This window comes from Periplaneta americana, chromosome 7 (assembly GCF_040183065.1).
Source record: "Periplaneta americana isolate PAMFEO1 chromosome 7, P.americana_PAMFEO1_priV1, whole genome shotgun sequence".
NCBI lineage: Eukaryota > Metazoa > Arthropoda > Insecta > Blattodea > Blattidae > Periplaneta > Periplaneta americana.
Window position 1 is genome coordinate 24175198 of NC_091123.1, and position 27800 is coordinate 24202997.

The 27800-nt window shown below is 33.7% G+C and overlaps 1 protein-coding gene across 17 annotated transcripts in view; it reads right to left on the reverse strand.

Annotated features, from left to right (window-relative positions):
• The window catches only part of sls (sallimus), a 959631-nt gene that overhangs the window by 267455 nt on the left and 664376 nt on the right, over nucleotides 1–27800 (reverse strand). For all 17 annotated transcript variants that reach the window (XM_069830434.1, XM_069830438.1, XM_069830435.1 and 14 more), the window contains 20 exons: nucleotides 27543–27772; nucleotides 26295–26438; nucleotides 24388–24645; nucleotides 22726–22869; nucleotides 21323–21595; nucleotides 18924–19140; nucleotides 18692–18839; nucleotides 17327–17507; nucleotides 15417–15674; nucleotides 13892–14028; nucleotides 13254–13515; nucleotides 12279–12422; nucleotides 11638–11895; nucleotides 9880–10023; nucleotides 9535–9789; nucleotides 8848–8991; nucleotides 7336–7590; nucleotides 5721–5864; nucleotides 3879–4136; nucleotides 1580–1723 (listed from right to left, as the gene is read on the reverse strand). In XM_069830434.1, the coding sequence (XP_069686535.1) occupies nucleotides 1580–1723; nucleotides 3879–4136; nucleotides 5721–5864; nucleotides 7336–7590; nucleotides 8848–8991; nucleotides 9535–9789; nucleotides 9880–10023; nucleotides 11638–11895; nucleotides 12279–12422; nucleotides 13254–13515; nucleotides 13892–14028; nucleotides 15417–15674; nucleotides 17327–17507; nucleotides 18692–18839; nucleotides 18924–19140; nucleotides 21323–21595; nucleotides 22726–22869; nucleotides 24388–24645; nucleotides 26295–26438; nucleotides 27543–27772 (3998 nt within the window). The remainder of the gene's footprint in view (nucleotides 1–1579; nucleotides 1724–3878; nucleotides 4137–5720; nucleotides 5865–7335; nucleotides 7591–8847; nucleotides 8992–9534; nucleotides 9790–9879; nucleotides 10024–11637; nucleotides 11896–12278; nucleotides 12423–13253; nucleotides 13516–13891; nucleotides 14029–15416; nucleotides 15675–17326; nucleotides 17508–18691; nucleotides 18840–18923; nucleotides 19141–21322; nucleotides 21596–22725; nucleotides 22870–24387; nucleotides 24646–26294; nucleotides 26439–27542; nucleotides 27773–27800) is intronic.

Consider the following 27800-nt stretch of genomic DNA (forward strand, 5'->3'; position numbering starts at 1 on the left):
GTATTAGTATTTAGGTTATATAATTACGATAAATCTTTATCACTTACAGTAACAGAGAGGTAATATCAATGCCATTATATAGAATGAAGATAAATCGGCGAAAACTCACTCTACCATGTGATTCTTCGGCAAAAATCTAGATAATCTCCTATTTAAACAAGTATCATATCTTGCGCATTAAAAAAAATAAAGGATTGAAATGTCAGACGATGTTGCAACACTGTAAGTAAATAGACTCGGATAAAGTTTGCTCAATAGTAAGGAATCTTCAGCTCAGCTGCTTGGATGAATGCCTATCGTTATGGATTATGGGACAGAGGACACGGATTCAATTTCACGTGCCATTCATGTTTTAAAAACTGGCATGATTGAAACTTCATATCTTTATAGATAATTCTGAAAACATTACGAAATTACTGCAATAATTTGATGTGATTCAATTAAAAATTTTATTTTAAGTTTGTGTATTCATATAGGCTTTTATAGAATAAAATGGTTCGTATCCAGCTAATCAAGTAAGACAAAAACATTATAGTGATTATATGTTCTTCGAGACTCATTATTATTATGTAACACATTTTGAGTTCAGAACGTTTTCTAAATTTGATGTAATGTGTAATCCATTCCTTGAAAACTTCACAAAAACATTTGAACCAAAAAAAAAAAAAAAAAAATGACGTCAAGGGGACTAAACTCACGATTTTTCTTCTATAACATCGTTAGAGTCTCATACTTATGGAAATAGTGTCAGTAAGGAACATTTACAGTGTTGCCACATATTCTCAATATTAATCCATATTTGTAAGGGGGAAAAATGCGAAATTTGAAATCTATGTAAATATAAAAGTTTCTTGCTTTTCTTATAAAGAATTGTGTGCTGGAATATTTGCCCTCCACTTTTTCTTCACTTTGTATTATTTACAGATTGAATATCAAAGCTACTGAACAAGAAAAATAATTAGTTATTCGAATCATAGGCTCAGACGAGAGCATAAAATAGTTTGGACGAACATATTAAACAATATTAAAGTTATGCACAGAATGAAGAAAATTAGAAATTGCACTCATAAGCTTATTTTCCTTCCGAAAGCAACCATTATAATGGCTTAATCGTCCTTAAAAATCTATCGCCCTGTGCCACGCTTGAATCCACAAACTCGAATTAAATAGGCAGACGGCATGATAATTATAATGATTATTAGTGATTAAATTATAATCATTAGAACACTGACAAAAAGCTTATGATAGCCAGTAGAGATGTTTTTTAAGAAAAAAATTCATAGGTATTAATTTTTTAGAAACTATTTTATTTGCATCAACAGTGTTAAAGTCAATTTGAAATTAAAACTCGCTATATAAAAATATTACTTTTTAATTTAATTTATTAAGAGAGACAGGCGAAAAAAAAAGCTGTACGCCTTTGTGAATTTGAAGACAAACGGAAATACTGATAATATATTGAAGTTTGGTTGTTTTATCCCATCTCATTAGACCAGAATTTGTCTGGTTTATGAGAAGTTCCATCTCATCAGAAAATGACCACTGTTATCTGATTTGAATACTGTAAAATATTACTTACATTTGACGTTAAGTTTGATAGAAGAGGTTGCCTGTCCCAGGTTGTTAATTGCCTTGCAGGTATATTCTCCAGAGTCCTCTGCATACACTGTCAAGATATCGAGTGCAGCAAAGCCGAAATCGTATGTGGTTCGGAAACGATGTCCTGAAATCAAACGCCAAGAGAATACTTTTAATATCGTGTTTTTAAGAAATAAAACACTGCGAAAAATTTTGAACACTGTAGGCCGTTACAAGGTCGTTGCCGAAAAAGAGAAACATCTTTACCACGAAATTCTTTAAAACAGACATCGGCAAAAAATAAATAAAAGAACTAGTGTAGACAAACTATATAAATTTAAGAAAGCAGTACTGTAAAATTCCAAATTGTAATACGCCGTGTTGCAGCGACCACTTCTCCGACATATTAGTTTCGCAGGTTGCCACATGTGCTAGGCGTTATGTAAATACAATTGCAACTCTGCCTTACATGGTCGGCAACTTCTTCACCTCAGGCAATGTGCCGGTTGCATAGTATCAGGCGTTGTGAGTAAAACACATTTTGAAAGTTTCATTATTTTCCATAAGGAAAGTTTTAATTCGTGCTCAAATTTTTAATACGTATCAATTTTTATTTATGTTCAAAAATAATTTTTACATCAGCGATAGATAACATAATTTGTTGTGATAATATTTTGTATGTTCCAATTTAATGCCTTCAAAAACATACTTCTGATCTCATTTGTACGTACGAACTATTCAAATCTAATGAAAGAATATACTCGTAGTAAATTGAGGAACTACATTAAATAAATTGAACTAAGGGATCAAGATATCCATTAGTTAAAAACTACGCTGTTAACTAAGTCTCTACGAATAAACATCTCTATACTTAAATAGACTGATTTCTTTCCTATGGCGATCTGCTCACTTAAGTTGGGTCTTGCAACTAGTGCTAAATAGACGACTGTGATCACCTGATAGCATATAAATACTAGAAAATTGTATATTTCTTCTGGAATTAATGATGTTTTGTTTAATCGTTTTCAATTATTTATAATTGTGTTATTTCTTTTTCTTTTCCTTCTCCAGTGTTTTCTTTTTTTCCATTATAATTGTTTACCTACCATTTATTAAAAAAAAAACAACAATTTTATGGTAAGCTTTATCTTGTAGGCAGCCTTCACTTGGAGGAAGCTGAATAAAATTTATTCAAAATAAAATATAAGGCAAACATATAAACGAGTAAGTGCATAGAGATTTACACAAATACTGATCATCCAAGTCAAAGATACAAACTTTATGCATGAATAACGCTTTTACCGCACAACCAGAAAAGTACACCGAAATTACAGGGAAATTTATGCGTATATTTAAAGACAAATTAGCCTATATAGTAATTAATCCTAAAATAATGCGTATTGATAAAAAGTTTTATTCCTAAAATAATATTATATTTGAATATACCTAGGTATAATGACAAAATTACGTTTTACACGAAATCTGCTGTAACGACTTTTCTCTTGAATTTGTTCTTACATAAAGCAGAAAACCAAGCGAAAAGGTATACATTTATTGAAAAAAAAAAAAAGAAAGAACTTTTGTGTCGTAAAAATTACTGTCTGCAGAATTACCATTCCAAAATAAAATATCTTTATATAAACATTTTACGACTTAAGAAGATCTAACAAAGAAAAGAAAAAAACATAGACTGATAAGATTAGACATTATTGCAACAAATAACTAACAAAGCGCTTGCAAGAGCTCTTCTGTTATATAACGCAATATTCCAATGATTTATTTGCAGCACTTTTATTCACCAACAATAATTTTGTTTTATTTAACCACCTTTAAAACTTTTCTTTTTTCGTTGTTGGTAACTCTATAGAATCTATTAGATGCTTTATGGTTGTGCTAACAGATGAAGTTACTTGTCAACAATGTGACGCTGAAACGTGTGTTCAGGTTACTGAACCAGCGACAGTCATGATGTATTTTTATGTTCGTGATGATTGGTTAATTAATATTAACCCGGCACACCCACATTCATACAAATTTCCAGACTCTAGACACCCAGGGTATTCCTCTCCTTCAAGAAAAATTCACCGAGAGCCGAGCCCAGGAATCGAACCTGGGATCTCCTGATCTGGAAGCCAGCATGCTGACCAACAGACCATGGAGGCAGTCACCTTTAAAACTTACAAACACTATTCAGAGCCGATAAAATAGTGATATGACAATAATGGAAGCTTACGAAACGAGCATTTAAAAATCTGTCCCATAGCATTTGAAGGCTGTTTCAACATGAAGCCATGCCTTACCTGTCTGCAATGGGTTTCCATTATGGTACCACTCCACTTTGAGGTTTGGATCCGGGTAAGGCTCGATGCGGCACTCGTAGTGGGCACTTTGGGCCTCCATGAGATTGGTGGGTCCATTCAGCTGAGCTGTGAAGCGAGGTGCCTGAGTCACAATGATCTCCTCCTCTTCACGACGACGGTAACGGCTGGAGTCTTCCAGCAAGTGCAACTTCTCCATAGCACCTTCATGTTGGGTCTCCAGCAACAGCGAGGCCTTAGCTGTAATGACACAAATACAATATTGTTTGGAATCATAACAGTACAGGGCTTGAATTGTCCTCCAGGATTATTTTTAAACTTTGTTAACGCTCATTGAAAAATATTGTATATATGCAAGAAAGGCCTTTTTTCATAAGCACAGATATCTGTTTCATTAAATTAAGGGGAATGGGCTGTGTGATTAAAGAATTTCAGTACAAAAGTTTGGTTCAATATTTCTAGGCTTTTAGTGTTCAGAGTGGAACAAAACTTTCCCATGGTTATACAATAAATCATTCTGAATTCAGTGGTATAAAAGGAAACTAAATAGTTTCTTATCAAAATACAAAAGAAAGGCCCTAACTAATAACCTGTTTTCCCACTTTGCTAGATGTACCTCAATCCTCAGGAGCACATTACTTGCTAGAATCTTCACTCATATACCTTGTATTTTTTTTAATTATCAAGTAATGTATACCGTAAATTATAAAGTAAAATTCAATTAAATATTTCACACTTAGTGAAACAGAAAAAAATATTAAACATCGATTAACAATTTTTTCCATTTTTTTTTTCAATGAATATATTTTTTCCCTCATGTTATGTGTGTGATATTTATGCACCCGTAGGTCTACTTTGTAGAATACAAGCTGCAGAAAACACTGTAAATAGATTCAGCAGTTTATAAGAGAGAAATGCACTTAAGTTTGAAAAATATCAACTTCCGGAAAACTATATTAAAGAAAAGAATGCATGAATCACATGCGCAGCCAAATTTAAGAGGTTATTTAAAGAGCTTATCTACAGAGATACCACCACAATATAATATACAGGGTGGAAATGAAATAATCCTGCAGATTTTTACAGCGAATAGCTCATGTTCTATGTAACAGAAAACTGTAATAACATACTGGTGGGAAGTTTATAGTTTTCTCAGGAAAAAAAATTGTTTTTTTTTTTTTTTTTTCAAATGTTTAACACACTCTTATTCGGTAACTATTGCGAATTTTATCGTGATTTTTTCCATATCGATATAAAATCTAATAAGGAATCATTTATCCCTGTGTCATACAGTATTTAAATAACGTGGGTGGTTTTCGTGTAAATTTAATTTAAAAACCACTAATTTCAAACCAATGAACGATGCAATCCACATCGCAACATTGTAGCTAGAGAAGGGAGCGCGAGGCAGTACACATATGCTGAGTTCATTGACCTCTTACATCTGTATTGCGATATGAAAGGAGAATTTTAGCGGCGAGGTTGCCAGACTGCTGGCACTTCCAACTTAATTTTCTAATTAACCGTGAATTTACTCACAAAACGTGACATAAGATTTCTATTCATTGAAGTGTACCCTATCGTCCCTTTCAATCTGCAAGGGTATTTCATTTCCACCCTGTATATTGTTTTAAAGAGCAAGTTTTGTACATTTTTTTGAAAGACAAAGTAAAAAATCGAATTTTCGACCCCTAATCACTACCCAACCCCCTTAAAATGTATAAAGATGTAAAACTGTAACACAATTAAAATAAGTCTTGCATTACGTGAAATGTAATTCCAGGAATCTGTATTTTATGAAGAAGGTAAGACAGATCAACTTACAATGCACGACAAGTGTGGACGAAGTGACAGCTTGGCCCAGCTCGTTGGTTGCTCGGCAAGTGTAAGTTCCTGAGTCTTCAGGGTAGACGTACTTCATGTTCAGCGCCACATAACCGAAGTCATGCATGGTGGTCACTCGGTTAGCTGCAAATAAGCAAACAATTATGAGAAAGATTATATTGCTTAGTTTGCTCTATGATATATTATTGTCAGAGATAAATCATGAGCTGAAGAGTTTACTATAACACTATAAAAAATACCATATATACGAGAATACTCCGCGCATATTTGTCCGGAATTCAACGAAGAAAAACTGAGGTGCGCGCATTATTTGAAATACTGGTACCGCTTCGCCTCAAACACTAGATACTATAGTGTTGTCTGGCCTCAACACGATTCTTCTTCAGAAGTCGATTCCAACGATTCAATCGTACGCACATTACGAATCAATTCTAACGATTCGTTCACGATTCTTCCCAGTCTGCGATTCCAACTATTCTTTTGAATCGTCAACGAATAACTCACAGGACTATTTCCATTGCAAACTACGGGTAGAACAAAAACATTCTATATCTCTTGCATAGATGGCATGAGAGGTGAGACATTGTATGGTCTCTTTCTGATTGGCTGGAACCATTCATCATGACTTCCATTAGTCTACAAAATTATCCAAGATAGTGTTTCGTAATTTTATATTGTAGATAGAGTCCTGGATGCTTCTACAACAGCACGTGAAGATTAACACGCGTTTCTTAAAACAAATCGATATTTTATTTAGTTTTGGAGTACATCATTATGTAGGATTAATTTCTCGTAAATGAAACACAAATTACAGCCATTTTTTTTCCTTTTTTTATTTTCTTTTCTTTTTTTTTCTCTCCTAAAATTAGGGTGCACGGATTATTCGATGGTGTAGAGTATTCGCGTATATACGGTATTATATCTTAAAACAGAATACAACTTTGTTCATAATTTACGATGGCAATAAATCTCTTTCAATTAATTTTCAATAGTAAAATTGAGTTTTTCTCGCTATCCATTTAAAAGCAAATCTGGTATATAAAGAATAAGCTGTTCAACACTGGCGCAAAGAGAAGATTATATTTTACAACTTAAAGGTGACTTTTTATGCTGTAGTACGTAAGCATTACTAAACTTTGATGCAGGATCGAAGGTGGGTGGTTAAGAAATATTACGCATAGAGAAAAAGAGAGAGATAGTTTGAGGTGTCACAATATTTATAAATATCCTCTGCCTTGCTTTGAAAGTAACGAGTGAATGAATGAATGAATGAATGAATGAATGAATGAATGAATGAATGAATGAATGAATGAAATTGAAAAGAGAACAAAAGGTAGAAGGAAAGAAATAAAGAAAAGTGAAAAGACGAATAAAATAAAAATAAAGAAACAAGTAGAGAAATTTTGAAAGTTAAAGGATACAAAGAAAGAGTGAAATGGAAAAAATTATGAAAGAAAATAAGTTTTAAAAAAGAAGAAAAGAAAAAGAGAAAATGTTAAAGAGAAAGAGAATAAAGAAAGGACGAAAATTAATAAAAGAGATGTAGGAAAAAAAAAAGAGAAGAAGCAATATGCTGCGTATAATTTTCACTTACATGCTTGGATAGGAACGCCATTACGGAGCCACTCTACTTTGAGCTTAGGATCTCCGACAGGAATCAAACGAGCTTCGAAATGAACTGCCTGGTTCTCAGCAACTCGGATGTCCCTCATTGGCTGAGTGAACACAGGTGCTTGAGATATGGTCTCCTCTTGTACAGTCTGCCGCTGGTAACGTGACGAGTCTTCCAGGTATGTGATGCGGTCCAGGGCGCTCTCATGCTGTGTTTCAAGGTAGATTGATTTCTTGGCTGTAAAAACCACAAACCACACGATCGTCACTTACTGCAACAAGTTTGATGCACATTACTATACAGGGTGATTCACGAGGAATTACCACCACTTACAGAGAATATTTCCGAAGACATTAAAAAAAAAAAAGTCATATAAACATGGGTCCTATTATCAATATTTTCAGAGTTACATTAATTTGAATTTGTCTGTAAAATACCTTTTTTTCTTTAGTTTTAAGGGTAAAAGAATATTACAAATAGAGAATTAACTGTTCAGAAGTATCATTTATTTAATTGACTAGTATTCTGAAGCTATATATTTCTTACATTAATCCACTGTTCCCTAATTTCACTCATTCGTTTCTTGCACTTATTTATCTCACTTGTTTTCTTTATTCTGTAACTTGTTATCCTAGTTCGTCACTTCTTCAGTATTTATTGATAGTCTTAACAAATATTCCAATATGCTATAATTTAATTTAGACTGAGTTTTAAAAATTACATTTTCAAAGTTAATGACAGATATTATAGACGTTCGTTTAAAAAGTGTTTTTTTTTTAATAAGGATAGCAAATTCTGATACCATGACCTTCAAAGGCTGTATATAGATAAATTAAATTGATAAATTAAACATATATTTTTTCACCTTTCTCCATTTTTACAATGAGTCTCAACATTAATACATTCCAGTGTCACGTTTTAAAATTGTATAGTTGTAACAGACGGTATGAAATATTCCACTTGATGACAGTAAGTATAGATTTGACTTCATTCATGATGAAAATATCGCAAATACTACTTTTCGGAGTCTGAGTCTACCACTGTCTTCCATTGAAGTAAGGGAAGGAAAAATTCTAATGGTTATGACCGTTACAAAATCCTAAAAACTTAACTGAGCAACAATTGAATAGACAAAATAGGTCCAACCCTTGAAATGTAGACATTTCTAATATTTTTCATAAGTAATAGAAAAAGTCAAATCTAAAGATCTGGGAACGGACAGAACAGAGTGGAGGTTTTTTTTTGAACTCAGCATCTAGTCGATAAGCTTCATAATGCCTAGTTGATTGATTAATTGAGTAACTAAATTTATTATCATACGAGCATATATTTTCACTTCATAGAATAAAAGTATTGAGCCTGGTTAGGTTATGGAATGCTTATATAACTTTTTATTTAAATCATTAAGCAATAAATCAATTGACTGCAGTACCTCAGAAACACACTGAATTTAATTAATAAATACAAACGTAAAATGTTAATGAATCGACTTACAGTGAACAGAAAGATTTGCTGATGTAACAGCCTCTCCAAGAATATTCTTTGCTCTGCAAGTGTAAGTGCCAGAGTCTTCTGGATAGCAGTACAGGATGTCCAAAGCAACAAATCCGAAGTTGTTTGTCTCTGTGAATCGAGAACCTGAGGACCAAAAATGAAAATATTTAGAACATGAATATAATTCATTTTGATATTCAATTGTCTTAAAAATAAGCCAGAGCAAGGACATTTCAGTAGTAAACGATGATGAGTCGAATATATAATTGTCAATATAAACAAAACACCAGAAAATAGTTTATAAAGCCAGGAGAAAACTATCAAGTGTAACGCATTATTGCATTTTACAATATCAAACACTTTTCTACATAGTATGTGGAATGGAATTCATTGGTTGCAGTTTAACAATAGAGATGTGTAATAACAGTACAATTATTTCTGACGCTAATACTATAAATATTATACTTAATTTTTGTCCATCAAAAGGTGGGCTCTATTCGATTAGTAACTGGATATCAGCATGTTCCTTCAGATGAATAAAATAACTTCTGGCTAAAACAATATATACTTCTCAATGTTGCGTAACTTTGTTAAAAATAATAACAAAAATGTAAAATATCATGAAACATTCTTTTAATTAATTAAATACTAATAAATAATACAGTTTTAGGTATAAGTTATCCTCACCTGATTTAACAGGCACATTATTGTGGAACCATTCTACTTTCATTGTTGGATCTGATACTGGGATCAGGCGACATTCAAAGTGCGCCCTCTGGCCTTCTTTGATATCAATTTGTTTCAGTGAAGTGGTGAAGATTGGTGCTTGTTTCGTAGTCTCCTCAACATATTCTGTGCGCTGGTATCGGGAACGATCCTCAAGATACTGGATTTGCTCAAGACCTGTCTCGTTCTGGGTGAGAGTCACGATCTGAGCAGTGCCTGTTACAAGAATTACGTATTAGTTAATGCTGCTACTTTTCACTGTATTGGTTGTAAATATTGTATCTGGAGTTGGTGAACAAATCTTACTTCTGCAGATCAAGGTGCACGTGGTCTCATCAGCACCAACCAAATTGACAGCACGACAGGTGTACGTTCCCGAGTCTTCAGCAATTAGGTCAATGATGTCCAGAGCCACATATCCAAAGTCATGAATTGGGCGGAAACGATGGCCTGTAAGAGCACAAGATTTTGCTAAGTTCCGTGCATTAGAAAAGCAATGCATCTCACAATTAATTTTTATTAAAATACTATATATATATATTTATCTCTTCCAGAAAACATAAAATTTATTTTCTTAAAACTTCCTTTATGTTATGTGAGGAGCATTATTTAAAACAAAATTTCGTTAACGAGCCTTTATAATTTTCTGTAAAGTGAAACAAATGTTGTTGTTGTTGTTTTCTAATGCCGGCATTTGACAATAAAGTCCTTTGACCTCCTACACTCCAATATTTTTCAAAGATACTATCATGGCCAGCCACTGAAGCACAGATTTTGAGGTGTTCCGAATCCATTTCTTGGTTTGGGTTGCACAATGGGCAGTCAGGGGACTGATATATTCCAATTCTATGCAGGTGCTTGGCCAAACAATCATGGCCTGTTGCCAATCTAAATGCAGCTACAGACGATTTTCGAGGTAAAACAAATGTTTGCTCATGTTGAAATGGACTCTTACAAATTTTTCTAGGTTTATATAGATAAATACAAAAATATTAAAATTTCACAATTCTGTATACAGTTTTAACATTCTTTCCGCCATAGCAGACTGCCTAAATGACAAAGAATGCTAATACAAATCTAAATTTTTTGATACAATAGTTGTAGCAATATTATTTTAAATTCCTTAAAACATAAATACTAATAGGCCTATTCTTAAAGTCGTATTTTGATTTATTTTTTGTGGCTGCTATATGAAGAGTCCACTGCAAGAATGATGGATGTCACTTTCTTGTCGAAAATGAACCAAGACTGTCAATGCATAGCTTAAGACATATAGAATGTACATAGAGAGTTATATGGCATTAACAGTGATAGTCATTGTCCAGTAATGATCGGAAAATCACAATTAAGATTTCAGCGCTATGCATTTCAAACTTTCAATTGTTTCTCCTGCAAAATGTATTCCAAATGACGTCCATCATTCTTGCAGAGGACTCTTCATATGTTGTAGACATTTGAAATTATTATTATTTTTGAATTTCCAGCATTTCGGTTAACTATTTTGATACAGAAGTACATTGATTAATAATCTTTATATAAAGATACGGTATTTTATAATTAGTATTTACATCTGACTAAGATGAATGGTAAATAATAATACTTAATTGGAGAGATATTCCATACATAAAATACTATTCTAAATATTATATGGGTGGAATTTAAAATTATTTATATCCTGGAATTTTAAATAATTTATTTAACTACTTTGATAGAGATATGTCAATTAATTAAGAATATCTGTATACAAATATTTCTGTAATTACTATTTATGTATCTCTACGATTACTAGTTGCCCTGAACCCATTAAGAGCAAATGCTGGGTAACTTTTGGCACTGGACCTAGACTCATTTAGCTCGCATTATCACCTTCATCTCACTCAGACGCTAAATAACTATAGCAATTGATAAAGCGTCGTAAAATAATCAATTAAAAAACGATTGCTAGTACAATATTCAGTGAAAGAAATTCTTTACAGATTGTACGACATTTCATGTGTCATGAAGCAATGAAAATTTCATAACACTATAAACTGTGTATTATTTGTATGATTTGTGTATACATACCAACTGTAATAGGTCGACCATTCTTGTACCACTCAACTTTGAGGTAAGAGTCAGTGACAGGTTCCAGCTTGCACTCAAAATGAGCGTGTTGTCCCTCTCGCATGTTGTCCAAGCTCTTCGGCTTCGTAATGAATTTTGGTTTTATATTCACCACTTCATCAATGTATTCAGATTTCTTGTACCTGGAGGAATCTTCCAAATATTGAATCTTTTCAAGACCCGATGGATGCTGAGATTCCAAGATAAGATCCTTTTTAGCTGAAAGAGGATAAAAACTACATTTAGAAGTGAACTTGTTTGCTAAGTTTTAATTCATTCATGTAAAAGACGAAAGATGTAATTTACTGTATTATTACTACTTTATATAACAAGCAATGCTATTAGACTATGCATTTTTTAATTTAGAATTAAACATTATGAATATCCTTTTTGATGGTGAGTGCAGACGTGCATATGAACTCATAGTCATATATTTTTACTACATTAAATTTAATATTATTGTAGTCACTGCAGTTAGAGAAGAATTTTTAATATCTAGTATAGAAAATTATTACATTAAATTTGATAATGATTTAACATGAATTAGGCTAACTTCTGATAGTTATCAGATCAAATTGAACATCTCATTTGGATCTACTTACCAATAACCTTCACAGAGCAAGAAGTTACAGCTTCACCTAGTTGGTTTCTTGCTTGGCAGGTGTATACTCCAGAATCCACAGGATATACACTCAGTAAATCAAGAGCAACATAATCGAAGTCATAAGCTGGTCGGAAGCGATGACCTGGCACAAAAAAAAAAAATCATTCTTAGACTGTACATAGTCATCAACAGCAAAAATTTATTATTGTTATTATGTAATATATGTATTATATATATTGTATGAGAAACTTTGAAAAATGACTTCTGTTTAGCGTTGACATTACAGTGAAAACTGTGCTGAAGTTTCATTTAGAGAAGTAACAACTCTAATATAAAAAAACTACTTAAAATGGCTTGATATATACAAGTTTTAGCTAACACTCTTCGTCTACATAATTTTAATAAAGTAGAAAAATCCTATATTATGGGTAAATTTTATAAAAATTACAGAAAGGAAACTTCAAAATATTCTTCAATATTATTGTAGCTCTTTTTCGAGATCATTGATAAGATTAAGAACTGAATTTATATTAACATTTATTTTATTTCCTACATAAATTACGAACTCGTATTTTTTAAGCAGACATAAAAAGAGATGAGGTAATGAAGAGTTTTATACTTCGGCAGCTAAAAGAACGGCTCTGACAGCTTCTTTTCAGGGAGGATGGAAGAATGAAGTCCAGACCTTGACCTGATTATCCCATTATGGGGTTATCACATATCAACAGAACAGAAGTACAGAGATTTTTTTGTCTCTTGAGGATTTTAATTTTGCCAATGGCTAATTGATTTTAACTGAATATTTACATATGTTTGATCAGTATAGTATTGTTCATGAAAGTGCATCATAAAAGTAACGATAGACAATAACAGTCACATGTGGTTCTAGCTGGAGTGTACTGTAAAGAAATATCAGAGACGTTCTCTCAGAAATCTCAATATTGAATTAAGATTTTTAAAATCTATAAAGTACCTGTTGGAACTGGTCTTCCATTCACAAACCAGTCCACCCTCATTGAAGGGTCACCCACTGGTTGCAAACGACATTCCAGATGCACGTTGGTTCCTTCAACTGTCTCCAGATTGTGCAATGGCCTTGTGAATTGTGGTGCTTGTACAATGGTCACATCGTCAGTCACGTGTCTTCGGTATCGAGAAGAATCTTCCAGCATCTGAATCTGCTCCAACGCAGCTTCATTTTGGCTTTCGGTTACAATATCAGATCGGCTGATTACCTGGAGATTAAAATTTAATCCATAGTCAGATACCATTTAATAAAGACTATTGAACTAATACGTGGATTGAGCAATAACTTAATTTTCTGGAGCATGAAACTCTCCATAATAAAAGATATACACTTTTGAGGTATATTCTATTGAAGTTAAATATTCAAAATCATTATGAAAAAATGCTAGGAATTCAGGGGCATATATAAAAGTCAGTATTTGATGTATAGAGGCTTCAAAACATCATTTTCTCGACAATAATCTAGTCTAATATAATCTGAGTTTAACTAATTCAATATACTCAAAGGAATAGGTACTTACTAATACTACATTTATTACAGTCACAAACATGTTTAATTACTGAACAGTTTTCAAGCCGCCTTACCCTGACACAAGCAGAGGTGTGGGCAGACCCTAGATGGTTTGTAGCTCGAACAGTGTATTCTCCAGCATCGAGTGAAGTGACATGGATGATATCCAGAGCCACGAATCCAAAGTCGTAATAAGTTCGGAAACGAGATCCTGTAATAATAAAATAAAATATATGCTGGTTAGTTGGTTTGATCTACAAAGACCTTCCTGAACTTTGTTTAGTGGTGTAGAGAATTCCATTTCTAAGGAAGGGATATCACGAAGAAAAACTTCATAACATCCATATGATAGAATGATGGGCAAAAACTGATGATACTATTTGGAAAAAAAAAAAAATTAAATGCTTCTTTAGTTTATAATTGAAAAACAATTGTAAATATAATTTATTAATAATTGAATATACATTTAATTCTAAACGTGAATATTACCGCATCGTTGGAGGACACTTTTCCCAAATAAAATATTCCCAGTGACAAATTTCCCAAAAAAAAATTTTCTCAAGACATATTTCGCAAATGGTACTTTCCCCAATTTATTAATCTCACAACTGCAAAATGATTAAGGCTTAAAAAGAAAAGTTGTGACCTATTGATTTCAAGCATGTTAATATATCATCCTGTCCTTGAATTCTTGGTATCTGGATACAATATTGCAAGTACTTCAGTAGCTCAGACATCTTCGTTGTCTGGAGTATGCTGATGTTATGACTGTTGTAGTCCTTTTAGTATGATAATATTTTCGCCATTCGGTTTTGTTATGGCTCTTGCACAACATTTAGTCTGTATTGTAAAGTTCCAATAGGTTTCCCCATTTTTTCAGAGTATTAATAATAAAGATGCCCATCGATATGAAGTAACCGTCCTCTGTCAGAAGCATTAATTAATTTTGTCATTATGCCACTGAGAGGAAACTACAGCAAACTTGGAATCATGTAAATGAGAAGAAACTATAACAAATTTTCCAGCAAACAGAAAACAAACATACTGAAATCTATATACATTACAAACAGCTGGTATCATGTTGGAGGAAAATATCATGTAGGGAATTAGATTTTGAAGTTGGAAGGAAAGGGAAAAATATACTGGGAAAAGTAGAATGGGAATGCAAGAATTACTGGAAGTTATGCATCTTCGGGAGTATAAAATTTGGAAGAAAAAAAAAAAAAAAAGGAGTGGGAATATTGGATTGGGAAAAGTGTCCTACAATCCTACTGCATATCTCATTTATTAACATCCAACTGTTACTTTAAAAATTGGAAAAAGAAAAAAAAAGTAAAAATAATTTTAATTCCTAACTGAAAGAAGATTATGCACTTAATTTAATAAATACTAATTATCACTTTAATTAAAAACAGAGTTGCAATATTACACGAAGAGCACATCTTATTAAATGCGTCCATTAAATACACAAAAGAAGAGGAAAAGAGGAAACTAATTTTGCGACTAGAGATTCCAAGAGAATTTAACATTTTCTGCGAACTATATGTTCGTTATTAGAACACTATATTTATGCAGACAGAAATGTAGTAATTGACTTACCAACAGTGACTGGTCGGCCGTTGTAGAACCATTCAACACGCATGGTTGGATCTCCCATGGGCTCCAGGCGGCATTCCAAATGAATATTCTTTCCTTCATTAACAGGTTTTGGATCCGAAAGTGGTTGGACAAAAATTGGTTTGGATTTAGAAATTTCTTCAATGTGATATTGTGGTTCAACAAACTTGGAACCTTCGAGATGCTGAGTCTTCTCCATTGTCATATGATGCATGCTTCTAGTATCTACACTGGAACGCACTGCAATCACAAACCATGTGTAAGTGTTGAAAGACATCAAAACAAAGATTTTTTAACATAAAAAGAATGTGAAAGTTGTAGTGATAACATAATATATTTTCTCATTGCTTTTTTAGTTCCACTATTGTTTGTTGGACAATCTGATTCGTATTTGAATTTGTAAATTTTATATATAATAGCAAAAAAATATTCACAGATTATAGGGTAAAGTTGCCTAATTCCGTGATACCCCTAATCCCGTGACACTTTTTAAAAATTGAATGCCAGTCAAAGCTTTGGCGTTCGACCACAGCGCCAAACATCTTTCTCGAAAGATTGCATCTTTCGCCTACTTTTGAGACATCGGTGAACTTCCTAGCAAGATACCTAACCCCGTGACATTCAGTGAAAAAAACGTATCACGGAATTAGGCAACTTTACCCTACAATATATATAAATACATGGATTCAGTAGAAAGTTTCGTAATAACAAATTTTCTGTACAATGTAATATGTAAAATAAATTATAAAAATATGCCGTACCTTTTAAGTTAGTAATTTCCAAACAAAATTATATAAAAAATCAACAAAGAACAGTCTTTGTCTCTTGATCCATTTTCAGATACAATGCTCCTAGTATGGTCCTAATATGTCATAACTGACATAGGTAATAGATGATTTATATTTTTTTGTACATGTGATTTTTGTGGTAATTATTTATGTTATTATAAAACATAATAATTTATAATATAACATGTTAAGTTTGAGCATTGATAAATGTCTAAAAAATTCCATTTCTATGAATTTTTAAAATATTATTCCTCGTTTTCTTAAAAAAACATTTTTGACTGAATAATAAGTTGTAGTTAAATATTGTTCAAGTGTAAGCTATTAAACTGCCACGTTAACACATAGGCAAATGGAGAAGATCCAAAGTCAAGGGATTAGCGAACAATAACAACTTTGACACTTAAATTCTGCTTACATTTATATAATAATTATATAAATATTATGTACTGTAATTCAAATAAAAGACTACATTATGAAATATAAATAATAATTGAATACATATTTTTTATACATATGATATTTCCATGAAGATCTTCTGCGTCATCATACGATGAAAGAGTAATGGAACGGAGAAAAATCCTCTCCGGCACCGGGATTTGAACCCGGGTTTTCAGCTCTACATGCTGATGCTTTATCCACTAAGCCACACTGGATACCCATCCCGGTGTCGGACACTAGAGGGAACCCAAGAGTTGGAACTTAAACTGAGACGATTCTGTCTGACACCAGGATGGGTATCCGGTGTGGCTTAGTGGATAAAGCATCAGCACGTAGAGCTGAAAACCCGGGTTCAAATCCCGGTGCCGGAGAGGATTTTTCTCCGTTCCATTACTCTTTCATCGAATAATTGAATGAAAATTAAATGAAAATAAGAAAAAGAAAAGTAATATTGAAGTTAAAGCAAAGATTGAAAATTGGTGAAATGGTATTGGGGGGAGGTTATGTGTCACGAAAAACTGTTCAACAACGTTTTTGTATACGACAAATTTTACTTACGTCAACTGGCATTTGAACCAGGGTCTTCAATATGGCAGAAAAATTCCTTATAGTGATTTGGAAAATAATGGAAAATATTTTTGAAATTTCAGAGTAATATAAACCAACCTTCCACTTCCATAGTTGCAGACAGCTGCGCCTCTCCAAGTGCATTCCTAGCAACAACTGTGTAGGTTCCAGCATCCTCTGAGCGGACACTCAGGATGTCGATGGCAACATAACCGAAGTCGTGGTAAGTTTGGATCCTGTTGGCACTCTGTATCACTCTTCCATTGAAGTACCATTCAATCTGAATAAGAAGAAAAGTTACAGACTTAGACTCGGAAATTAAGCAACCGAATCACAATACATACTCGCATATATTCATTAGAAAAACATATATTATTAACATCTTCATCATCTACTCAAAAAATAGTATATTTTTTAGTCCTTTGCAACCTCATTCATATGACGCCTATTAGAACCCAATTCTGTCCTTGCCACATATAGGAACTTCTTCGTCGAACTGCATCACGAAGACGTCGAAGAATTGCAACATGCGCCTTCTTACTGACAGTTCGACTCTCAGGAAAAAACTCAGAACACTTCAAGCACTACTCTCCCCTTTGATAGGTCGGCACACTGAGTCTATACGCCTAGAGAATAGGCCACATACCACACGGGCATCGCAGAAAAGTTGCCTATAGAGTACGGCGTTGCCACCCGAAGTTCGGGTAGTTTCTGACTCTACTAGTAAATGTTTTCTTGAATAGATATTTTAACCCAATACAAATTTTTAAAAATTAGTTTCATGTATATATTATTTTTGCAACCCTTTTATACACTTTTAGTCGCCCTCGGTAGCGTAGTTTGTATAGTACTAGCCTTCTATGCTTGAGGTTGCGAGTTCGATCCCGGCCCAAGTCGATGGCATTTAAGTGTGTTTAAATGCGACAGGCTCATGTCAGTAGATGTAAAAGAACTCCTGCAGAACAAATTTCCGGCACACCGGCGACGTTGATATAACCTCTGCAGTTGCGAGCGTCGTTAAATAAACTATAATTTAATTTTTTATACACTTTTAAAATATTATACTTCTATCATACCCTCCTTAGTCCTGATACTATAGTATACTAAACTATATTATAATTCATACATAATTATGTTATAAGATGTATGTGCACCGAAGTATAGTATAATATACCTGCATTTGTGTCCTAGCTGTAGCCTGTAGAATTATTTCAGTATTTTTTCTCATATCAGTGACTTTTTATTTGAAGTGTAGAATTATATTGAACTTTAAAAATAAAACAACATATGTCCCAGGACTCAGGAGGATATATAACTCCTCTCTCTGAAGTTTAAATCAATGACGTCTTTCCGATCTTACTTATTTCTTGTGCCACCATCTTGTTTTTGCACTGTAGAATTCCAGGCAATGATTTTCTTCATTTAAAGAACTTATATTTTTATATTTTTGAAAATTCTACATACCTGTAATGTCATGTCATTTTGTGGTTCCACTCGGACTTCGAAATGTGCTCTCTGTCCTTCTACAATCTTGTTCGTTCCCTTCAGAGGTCCCATGAATCGTGGCTTCTGAGTCACTGTAGTTTCTTCCTGCACGCTACGGCCATAACGGCTGAAAAATATGTACGTATTATAATATAAAAATCCATTTTTTATATCAAGTAAGTTTTACCTTTATAATTTCAATATTACTCACCTGGCGTCTTCAAGATACTGGATCTTCTCCAGTCCGCCAGGATGCTGGCTGTCAAGAATGATGTCCTTCTTACTGATCACAGTCAGCTGAGCTGAAGTGGTTGCTTGTCCCATTCGGTTGAATGCACGGCAGGTGTAGACGCCGATGTCATGAGTTGTCACATGTTTGATTGTTAGGGCCACGTAACCGAAGTTGAAGAAAGTAGTAATTCGAGAACCTGCAACGAATGGAGTAAATTCAATTAGGATAATGCGAATCAAAGTACGCACATAAAAGGGAATTGCATTGGATGAAAGTGAATTGTAATAGCGTGAAGTGAACTTAGGTGAATCAAAACGAGTAAAGTAAAATAAACTGAAGGTAAATGAAGTGAATGGAAGCAGGGTGCGAATTAAGATTTCTGGTGAGGAGAGGATAGAAATCTAGATATAGAATACCATACATAAAATTATTATTATCCTCATTCGATACGGCTCAACGCTTGGTCGCACTGAGTTGTTTGTCTTGCATCTTAATAATAATAATAATAATAATAATAATAATAATAATAATAATAACAATAATAATAATAATAATAATAATAATAATAATTATACCCATGAACATGTTTAAGATACGATGCATAATTTCTAAGTTATTGATTGTTGTGAGGGAGGATAGAAGTTATCCCTGGCAGGGATGTTAATATGAATTTATGAGAGGGGAATAACTTTCCAACAAGGAGGAAAATTCCTCCCCCTTCCCCCCGTTAATTCGCACCCTGAACGGAAGTACATTGTAATGAACTGAAGTAAATGAAATAAATTAAAGTAGAATGGATTAAAACTCATTCAAGTGAAATGAAATTAAAAGAATTCATCTCAGTTAAAAATTACCTGAACTGAATTAAAATGGAACTAACTGAAATTATAGAGAAATGAAGTCAAATGATTTGATATGATATGAAGTGAAGCGAAATATACATGATATCAAATATATGAATAATTCGTAGTCGGGAAGCAATATAATAGCAATTCTTTGCAGAAAGTTTACATTTTTTTTCGGGTTGTCTGTTCTGTATATTCTACTGGACTGACATGCACAACCAAAAGTAGTGGCTAATTAGCATTTTTTTAGTGTGCACTTGTTCTATGTATACAGCAAGTGCAATCTGGTATGGAGATAGACATTATTAATATACATGCTCTAGTTGTGGAAAAAACTTCTTCAATTTTCTGTCATGAATTACGGAGACCATTTTTTAAACCTTATAGAGCTAGTATTGAAACTATAGACTAAAAAATATTCTAGAATACTAAATAGCTTTCATTACTGGCGAAGGGTAAAGATAAATATTAAACCTTCAACAATAATTAATTATCTTTGTTCTTCCAACAAACACAATTAATTATTGTTAAATGTTTAATATATATATATATATATATATATATATATATATATATATATATATATATCTCTTTCATTCGCCTGTAATGAAAACTATAGTCCCCTCGATTATGTAGTTGTTGCATGACCAAGTGACTAAGAAATGCCATATTCAAACCCAATAAAAAATATCCCAAGATAAAAAATCTACAATAATTGTGTATCATAAAAAACTACGGAAATAAACACATTGTAAAATTATCTTCGAAGATAATCATAAGCTTCTTTTGTTTCTGGTTAACTGGAAGAGAAGGTCTGATGGCTGTAACTTCGCCAGAATAAATAAATATTATTATTATTATTATTATTGTTATTATTATTGTTATTTATTATTATTATTATTATTATTATTATTATTATTATTACTATTATAAATTAAATTTTCCAATAAAAGTGTGCAATATTAAAAAAATAATTTAGCAACTTTAAAAGGTTTTGAGAGATATTATTTGCTAATTCAGATTAAAGTACGCTGATATGTGGAATACACATTCACTTCACTTCTTCCTAATAGATTCCATGATTATAAACAACCCAAATTTTTGTTGTGATTATTTTTTTTTCGAATCTCTTCCGTTTGGCAGGAAAGCCATAAGGATTTTTTACCGTCAACAAGTTTTCAGTTGTGCATCCTACAGTCATAATCTCTCAGATTCCCAGGTCACCACACTGGTTCGCGCTACACATGAACAATGAAATATTGTATGAGTTAAGACTTTCACAATGCTCAGTGTGGTGCGGAGTTTTAAATAATCTCTCAGATTATGAGATGATCTTCCATAATTTCCTTCACTTTGTCGCACAGAGAGCAGATTGAACTGGTATAGATAGCTACTTTGCTTTCTATAGGTATGTTTTTGCTAACTAGTTTTGTCCTGTAATTATCTAAATTTTACTACTACAATTTTGCGGGTATTCTGAGGCCCAAATTAAATCAGTAACAATACAAAGACATAATTACGTGTAGTACTTACTTGCTTCAACTGGGCGGCCGTCCTTGAGCCACTCCACCTGAAGTGTCGAATCGCCGATTGGTTCTAGTCTAGCCTCAAAATGGGCAAATCCTCCTTCGCGAATGTTGGTCTGGTCTTTGATGGGCGTCTTGAATTCTGGTGGAGTTGTGCTCTCGGGCACTTCCTGTACGTATTTGTACTGTTGTTGTTGTTGATAGGCTTCCAGCTCCTCAACCTTTTCAATATAGCGCTGCTGCTCTGGAATTCCCAGGTCACCAGTCACACTGGTCCGCGCTACACATGGACAATAAAATATCGTGTGAGTTAAAACTTTCACGATGCTCAGTGTGTTACGAGATTTTAGATATTTGCACCATGTCATAGATGTCTGTCATGATATTATTATTGCTAAAAACTCAGTATTAGTTAACAACATATTTATCACATGGTGCAAATACTAAAAAATCTCGCTTCAATTAGCAGAATATATAAATAAGAAATATTTCTTGTGAATTTTTTGCGATAAATTGCAAAATTTAATTTTTTACATGAAGAAAAGAACTTGAAATTATAAAACAGTGCTAAAGGCAGGGTTTGTTAACGAACTCATTATGAATAAAACAGAGAAAAAAGCATTAAAAAATATTCAGAATTGTTCAAGATGCCAGGAAAACTAATTTTTCCTGCACAAATTGTACCCCCAAAATAAAAATATAATTATCTTCAACAAAAAATTTTCTTTGGATTCTATAAATTGATTATTAATATAAAAGTATTGGTATTATCTAATCACTATACCAAATTCCAGCACAAAATTAATTCATAATAATGTAGATATTACATTTTGAATTTTATTGAATTTATATTAACGAAAAGTGTACATACTCCTTGAACTTAATTAGTTCTCTCTGTTTTGCGGATCAGGGCAATTGAAGAGTCTCTAAAGTACTACAAAGAAGTAAGTTAATATGATGCTGAAGCTTAACATTCATAAGCTATGCTTTTCATTTCTAGATCTACAAATTTGTATTGTTGACTTAGGCTTCCGAGGCAGTGTTTATAGGTTGTAGGTTTCCGGGTTTTTGCCACCTCGTCATTGGTTTCTAGAAGCTGACGTTTCGACCATCTTACTGTGGCCTTCTTCAGAGCTGTAGATTACTTCTGACCGTTAACGAAGATGTTATATAGCTACCCTGTGTTCCAGCGATCGGCAGGACCACAGGGTAGCTACATAACATCTTCGCTAGCAGTCAGAAGTAATCTACAGCTCTGAAGAAGGCCACAGTAAGATGGTCGAAACGTCAGTTTCTAGAAACCAATGACGATCAATGCAGCAAAAACCCAGAAACCTACAACCTACAAGATATAGTATTCATTAGGCATTTAAATGTATGAATATGTTTTCGGCCTCCTAGGATACTCACCAAACACTCTCAATGTGGACGTGCTGATAGCTTCTCCCAGATGGTTCACAGCTCTCACAGTGTATGTTCCAGCATCTTCAACCCGTAGGTGCATGATGTTCAAGGAGACGTATCCGAAGTTGAAGATAGTGGTGATACGAGAGCCTGCAATTAAACGTTCATATTCATTCCTCTACCAACAATATCTTCCAATACTATCTTTTGTAAAATCCCTTATTGTTATTTTCGGTGATCTAGTAAAACTAAAGCCAATCCATTACAGGTCATGAAGACCTACAGGGTGATGGGATGTTAAGACTCCCACTTGTACAGACAATCGGCTGATGTACATACTATTGAACTGGTTGCTATGACTCCTCTCTAACCCTTCCAGTCGGCCCTCTCACTACTGTCCACCCGTCAAATAATAAGACCAAGTGAGAGTTAAGTTCCCTTCCTCTCTCATTCAAGTAACGGAAGCTTCAATGAGCCTCTTTCACTCCTGTACATCCCTAAGGCTTATACAAAGTTAGGCAGTGTAGTGCTTGCCTAACAAATAAAGACAACCAGTGAGAGTTTTCGGCTACTTGGGAAGGCGAAGTGGGTGTTGCGATCAGTTGCAGAAAGCAGAGGACAGGGAAGAAATTCGAGTAGCAAGAGATGCTACTTTAAAGACACCCAGACGTCAGTTTGACTTTGAATTTTCTACATTTTCAACATTTATACTTTTAATTTATTTTTTATGGAATTATCAAAGATATCTCCATAAAATGTTTCATGTAAATTTGGTACAGTAAAGTGAATAAATATTGACAAGTACATTGAAATTGGTTAAATAATTTGATCACAATAAAATCTTAATCCTGGACAGAAGTTTAAAAGGAATTAAAACAACCTTGTATTAAAATATCAGTATGTCTGGATATATTAATCACATAAGAGTATTTCTCATTTCCTTGCATCAAGAATGAGGAGAAAAGTATATTATGCCAAAACAGTTACTTTATTTATTTCGTTTTACATGAAAAATTGATTAATGAAATTTTATAATCATTAATTAATAAATTTCATCAATAATAATTATTTCTGCAATGCAGGTTTTTGCAGCCACATTACATAAAATTGGCAAAAAAAATAAAAGATTCTATCATTATCAAATTTCATACAAAATTTTATAGCTGTAGATGTATGGGTTTTGAGATATTGGTACTCGAATGTAACGTTGTTTTAATTTTTGTATGAGTTTTTATCCAGAACTACGATTTTTATTGTGAACAAATTATTATTTAACTAATTTCAATGTACTTTTCAATATTTATTCACTCTATTATCACAGTCCAGTATATACAGTCACGAAGCTTGAATTGTTGAGGGTACTAGAAACAATAGATTGTCCCGGTACTATTTTGTATTGTCTGTGATGAGGCGATAGTAGCGATACTAGCGGTTGGCAACTATCTATGGATGCATATTCCCTACGTATTGGACTTCATGACTGTATATACTAAACTGTGCTATTATGCTGAAAACATGAAAAATTTCAAGCACATATCTCTTATATTTCGAGAAAAAAATTGAATAGGAAGTATACTGGGCTCAAGAACTATTAGGTCGAACCTCCATAACCAAGAATTTGGAACTAAATTTAGAAGGGAATTTTTTTCAAGACTTAGTAGTACTCACTTGCTGTGATCGGTTTGCCATCCTTGTACCACTCCACTTTCATAGTGGGGTCACTGACGGGGGTGAGCTGGGCTTCGAAGTGGGCATTGCGCCCTTCCTGCAACTCTCCCAGATCTTGGAGTGGTCGGATGAATGTTGGTCGCTGGGCAGAAGTCTCTTCCACACTCTCAGTGCGCTGGTAACGTGAGTAGTCTTCCAGCTGCTGAATGTATTGCAAGCTGTCTGGGTGCTGGCTGAGCTGCTCGATAGGAGCTCGGCCTGGAAAAAATTATACTGGTAAGTATATCAACTTCAGAAAACATAACCTTAGTTTTGAGTCATGGACAGATCAGCCTAAATAATAATAGCTGTCTCTTACGGATAAGGATCACTCTACTTAAAAAAACTGTGTATTAATAAAACTATAATGCTATTATCTTACAGACGAGTCTTTATTGTTGTAAATATAATTGTTTACATCTTCTGGTATATTTTTCCAATGGTTAAGTATATTTTTTTCTGGCTATGTTGGTACTATTGATGTTTTAATTATATACTGCAGAAGGTATTCTCCCATGGCCTGCAAGAAGACCGGACATGAACGAAATTGAAAATCTGTGATCTATATTGAAGAAGAAAATGAACAAAAAGAGACTTACAACAAAGCATGGACTCATTTAAGCACTGTCTGATATCTGGCTAAATGATGCTGATATTAAAAGAAAGTATCAAACTTTGGTTTCCAGCATCCCTGACAAAATCAATGTGTTAATAAAGAATATATTAGTAACCTCCAGACTCAATTTTCTGTTCATTATATCTGTGCAAAATACATTTTTGTTCATTATTTCTACCGATAAATACAGTTTCGTTGCACATAATTATAATTAATTTGGTCTAATAATTTGTCCACGTCTGTATTAGTTTCTTAACTTTAAAACTAGCAAAGAAAGAATCTACGCTTAACAAACCATGATGTAGCCATTAAGCATTCGTGATGAAGATAAAGATGATGATGACAGAACCGTATTTAGAAGGTGAGAAACCTTGCCTAGGGTGGTGGGTTTTAGGGGGCGGCATGTTTCTGGAAACTCGTACAAAAACTAGAGTGAAATGGAACATCTCTGGTATACACGGTGCTGAAAAAAAGGTTCCAATATTTAGAGAAATGGTAGTATGCATCAAAACAAGAAATAAATGTCCTATAAATATGGATCCTAAAATTAATATTTTCCGAGAAATGAGCAAATGTTACCATCAATGTAAGAGCAGCATATCTTTCACTGTGAGATCTTTGGCAAGAAATAAATGAGAGAACAGAATACAGCTGTTTATCACTATGTATTACACAGCATACCTTTGTTTGTGTTTATATCAAGAGGACGCTTAAACAGATGACAGTACATTAGAGTTCGTAATCGTACTATTGTACGTAAACTGATTCTGCACTGCAGTAATTATTGCTGTATCGGGTAAGTTAGTTTCGTATCTGTTGAATCGGGCCATGTTTTATTGTAACAGTAACACGAATCACCTATTCAACAGATACGAAACTCATACGTAGTGACAAACGTTGCATTCTGTTCTCTCATTTATTTCTTGCCAAAGAGCTCAGAGTGGAAGATATGCTGCTCTTACAATGATGGTAAACATTTTCTCATTTCTTAGATGATATTAATTTTAGGACCATGTTCATAGGACTTTTATTTCTTGTTTTGATGCATATTAGCTCCTCTCTAAATATTGGAATCTTTTTTTCAGAACAACCAGTTTATGTTTAGCGTCAACAGTCCGAAGTCTGGTTGGAACCTGCTGACACCAATAAGACATCACTCATGAGGTGATTAAGCCAGGAGATAATATGGTGTCCAGTTCTTTTCCCCCTTCATTGCATTCATCGCTGACTAATAATATATTAAATGAATTACCTGTCACACTCAGCAAAGCTTGGGATTCGACACATCCAGATTGACTTGTCACACGGCAGACATATTCTCCACTGTCCTCTATAATAATGCTGATAAGATCCAGTGCTATGAAGCCAAACCGGAAAGTGGTTGTAGCACGGGAACCTGCCAAAGAGAGCCAGGGTGTAATCATTTAAGCAATAATACTAAACACTACCAACTTATAATAGAACATATCACACTGTACATTACTGAAATGGTGTGATTTAATCTATTCAATTTGGGCAGAAACATGGATATTATGACGAAGTGAAGAGAAACGACTAGAAGCATTTGAAATGTGGATATGGAGAAGAATGGAATGTGTGAAATGGACAGACACAATAAGAAATAAAGCTGTGTTGAAAAGGTGTGTGAAGAAAGAATGATGTTGAAACTGATCAGGAAGAGGAAAAGGAATTGGTTGGGTCACTGGCTAAGAAGAAACTTGAAAGCCATTTTTATTTTCAGATAAGTTATGTGGATGTTCATGGTTTAATATAATATTTTTTCCGTCATCAAACCTATCAATTGTAATAAAGGTTAACAACCCATCACATTATTATTCATAAGGTAATTTAATTCACTTTTTGAAGTAAGTATATGCAAGTCTAGCCTGACTGGCTTCAAGAAATTTGAAAGTCATTTTTATTTTCAGATACTGTAAGTTATGTAGATGCATATGACTTAATATAATATTGTTTCCATCATCAAACTTATCAACCCATCACTTTATTATTCATAAGGTAATTTAATTCACAATTAAAATAATAAAGTGATGGATTGTTAACATTTATTGCAATTGATAAGTTTGATGACGGAAACAATATTATATTAAATCATAAGAAGAAACTGCCTACTGAAGGATGCACTGGAAGGAATGGTGAACGGGAGAAATGTTCGGAGCAGAAGAAGATACCAGAAGATAGACGATATTAAGATATATGGATCATATGCGGTAACTAAGAGGAAGGCAAAAAATAGGAAAGATTGGAGAATGCTGAGTTTGCAGTGAAAGACTTACCCTTGGGCAGAAAACTATGAATGAATGAATTAATATGTGTATTTATCTTCCCATAGCAATTCTTGTCCTACTTTGCGTCCTTAGCTTAACAGCTTTCACAGTATGTGTCTTACAAAATGTAAGTGGAAGGGAATTCTGAAAGTACTACTGGTTTACTTCCGAATGATTTGTTCTAAATTAAATAATGTTAGGAGCATTGTACTCACTTGCTTCCAGAGGTCTGCCATTGACAAACCAGTCAACACGCATTGTAGGATCTCCAACAGGCTCAATCCGGGCCTCGAAGTGAACTCTCCCGCCTTCGACTTGTGAGACATCACGTAGCGGGACGATAAACTGCGGGGGAGGATAAATGCGATCCTCCTCCGACTGCGGCGCATGTGGCTTGGCTCGCTCCACATGCCTCAGGTAAATCACTTCTGGCCCAGGAGCAATTCTGCAATATCATTCACTTGTTACTACCT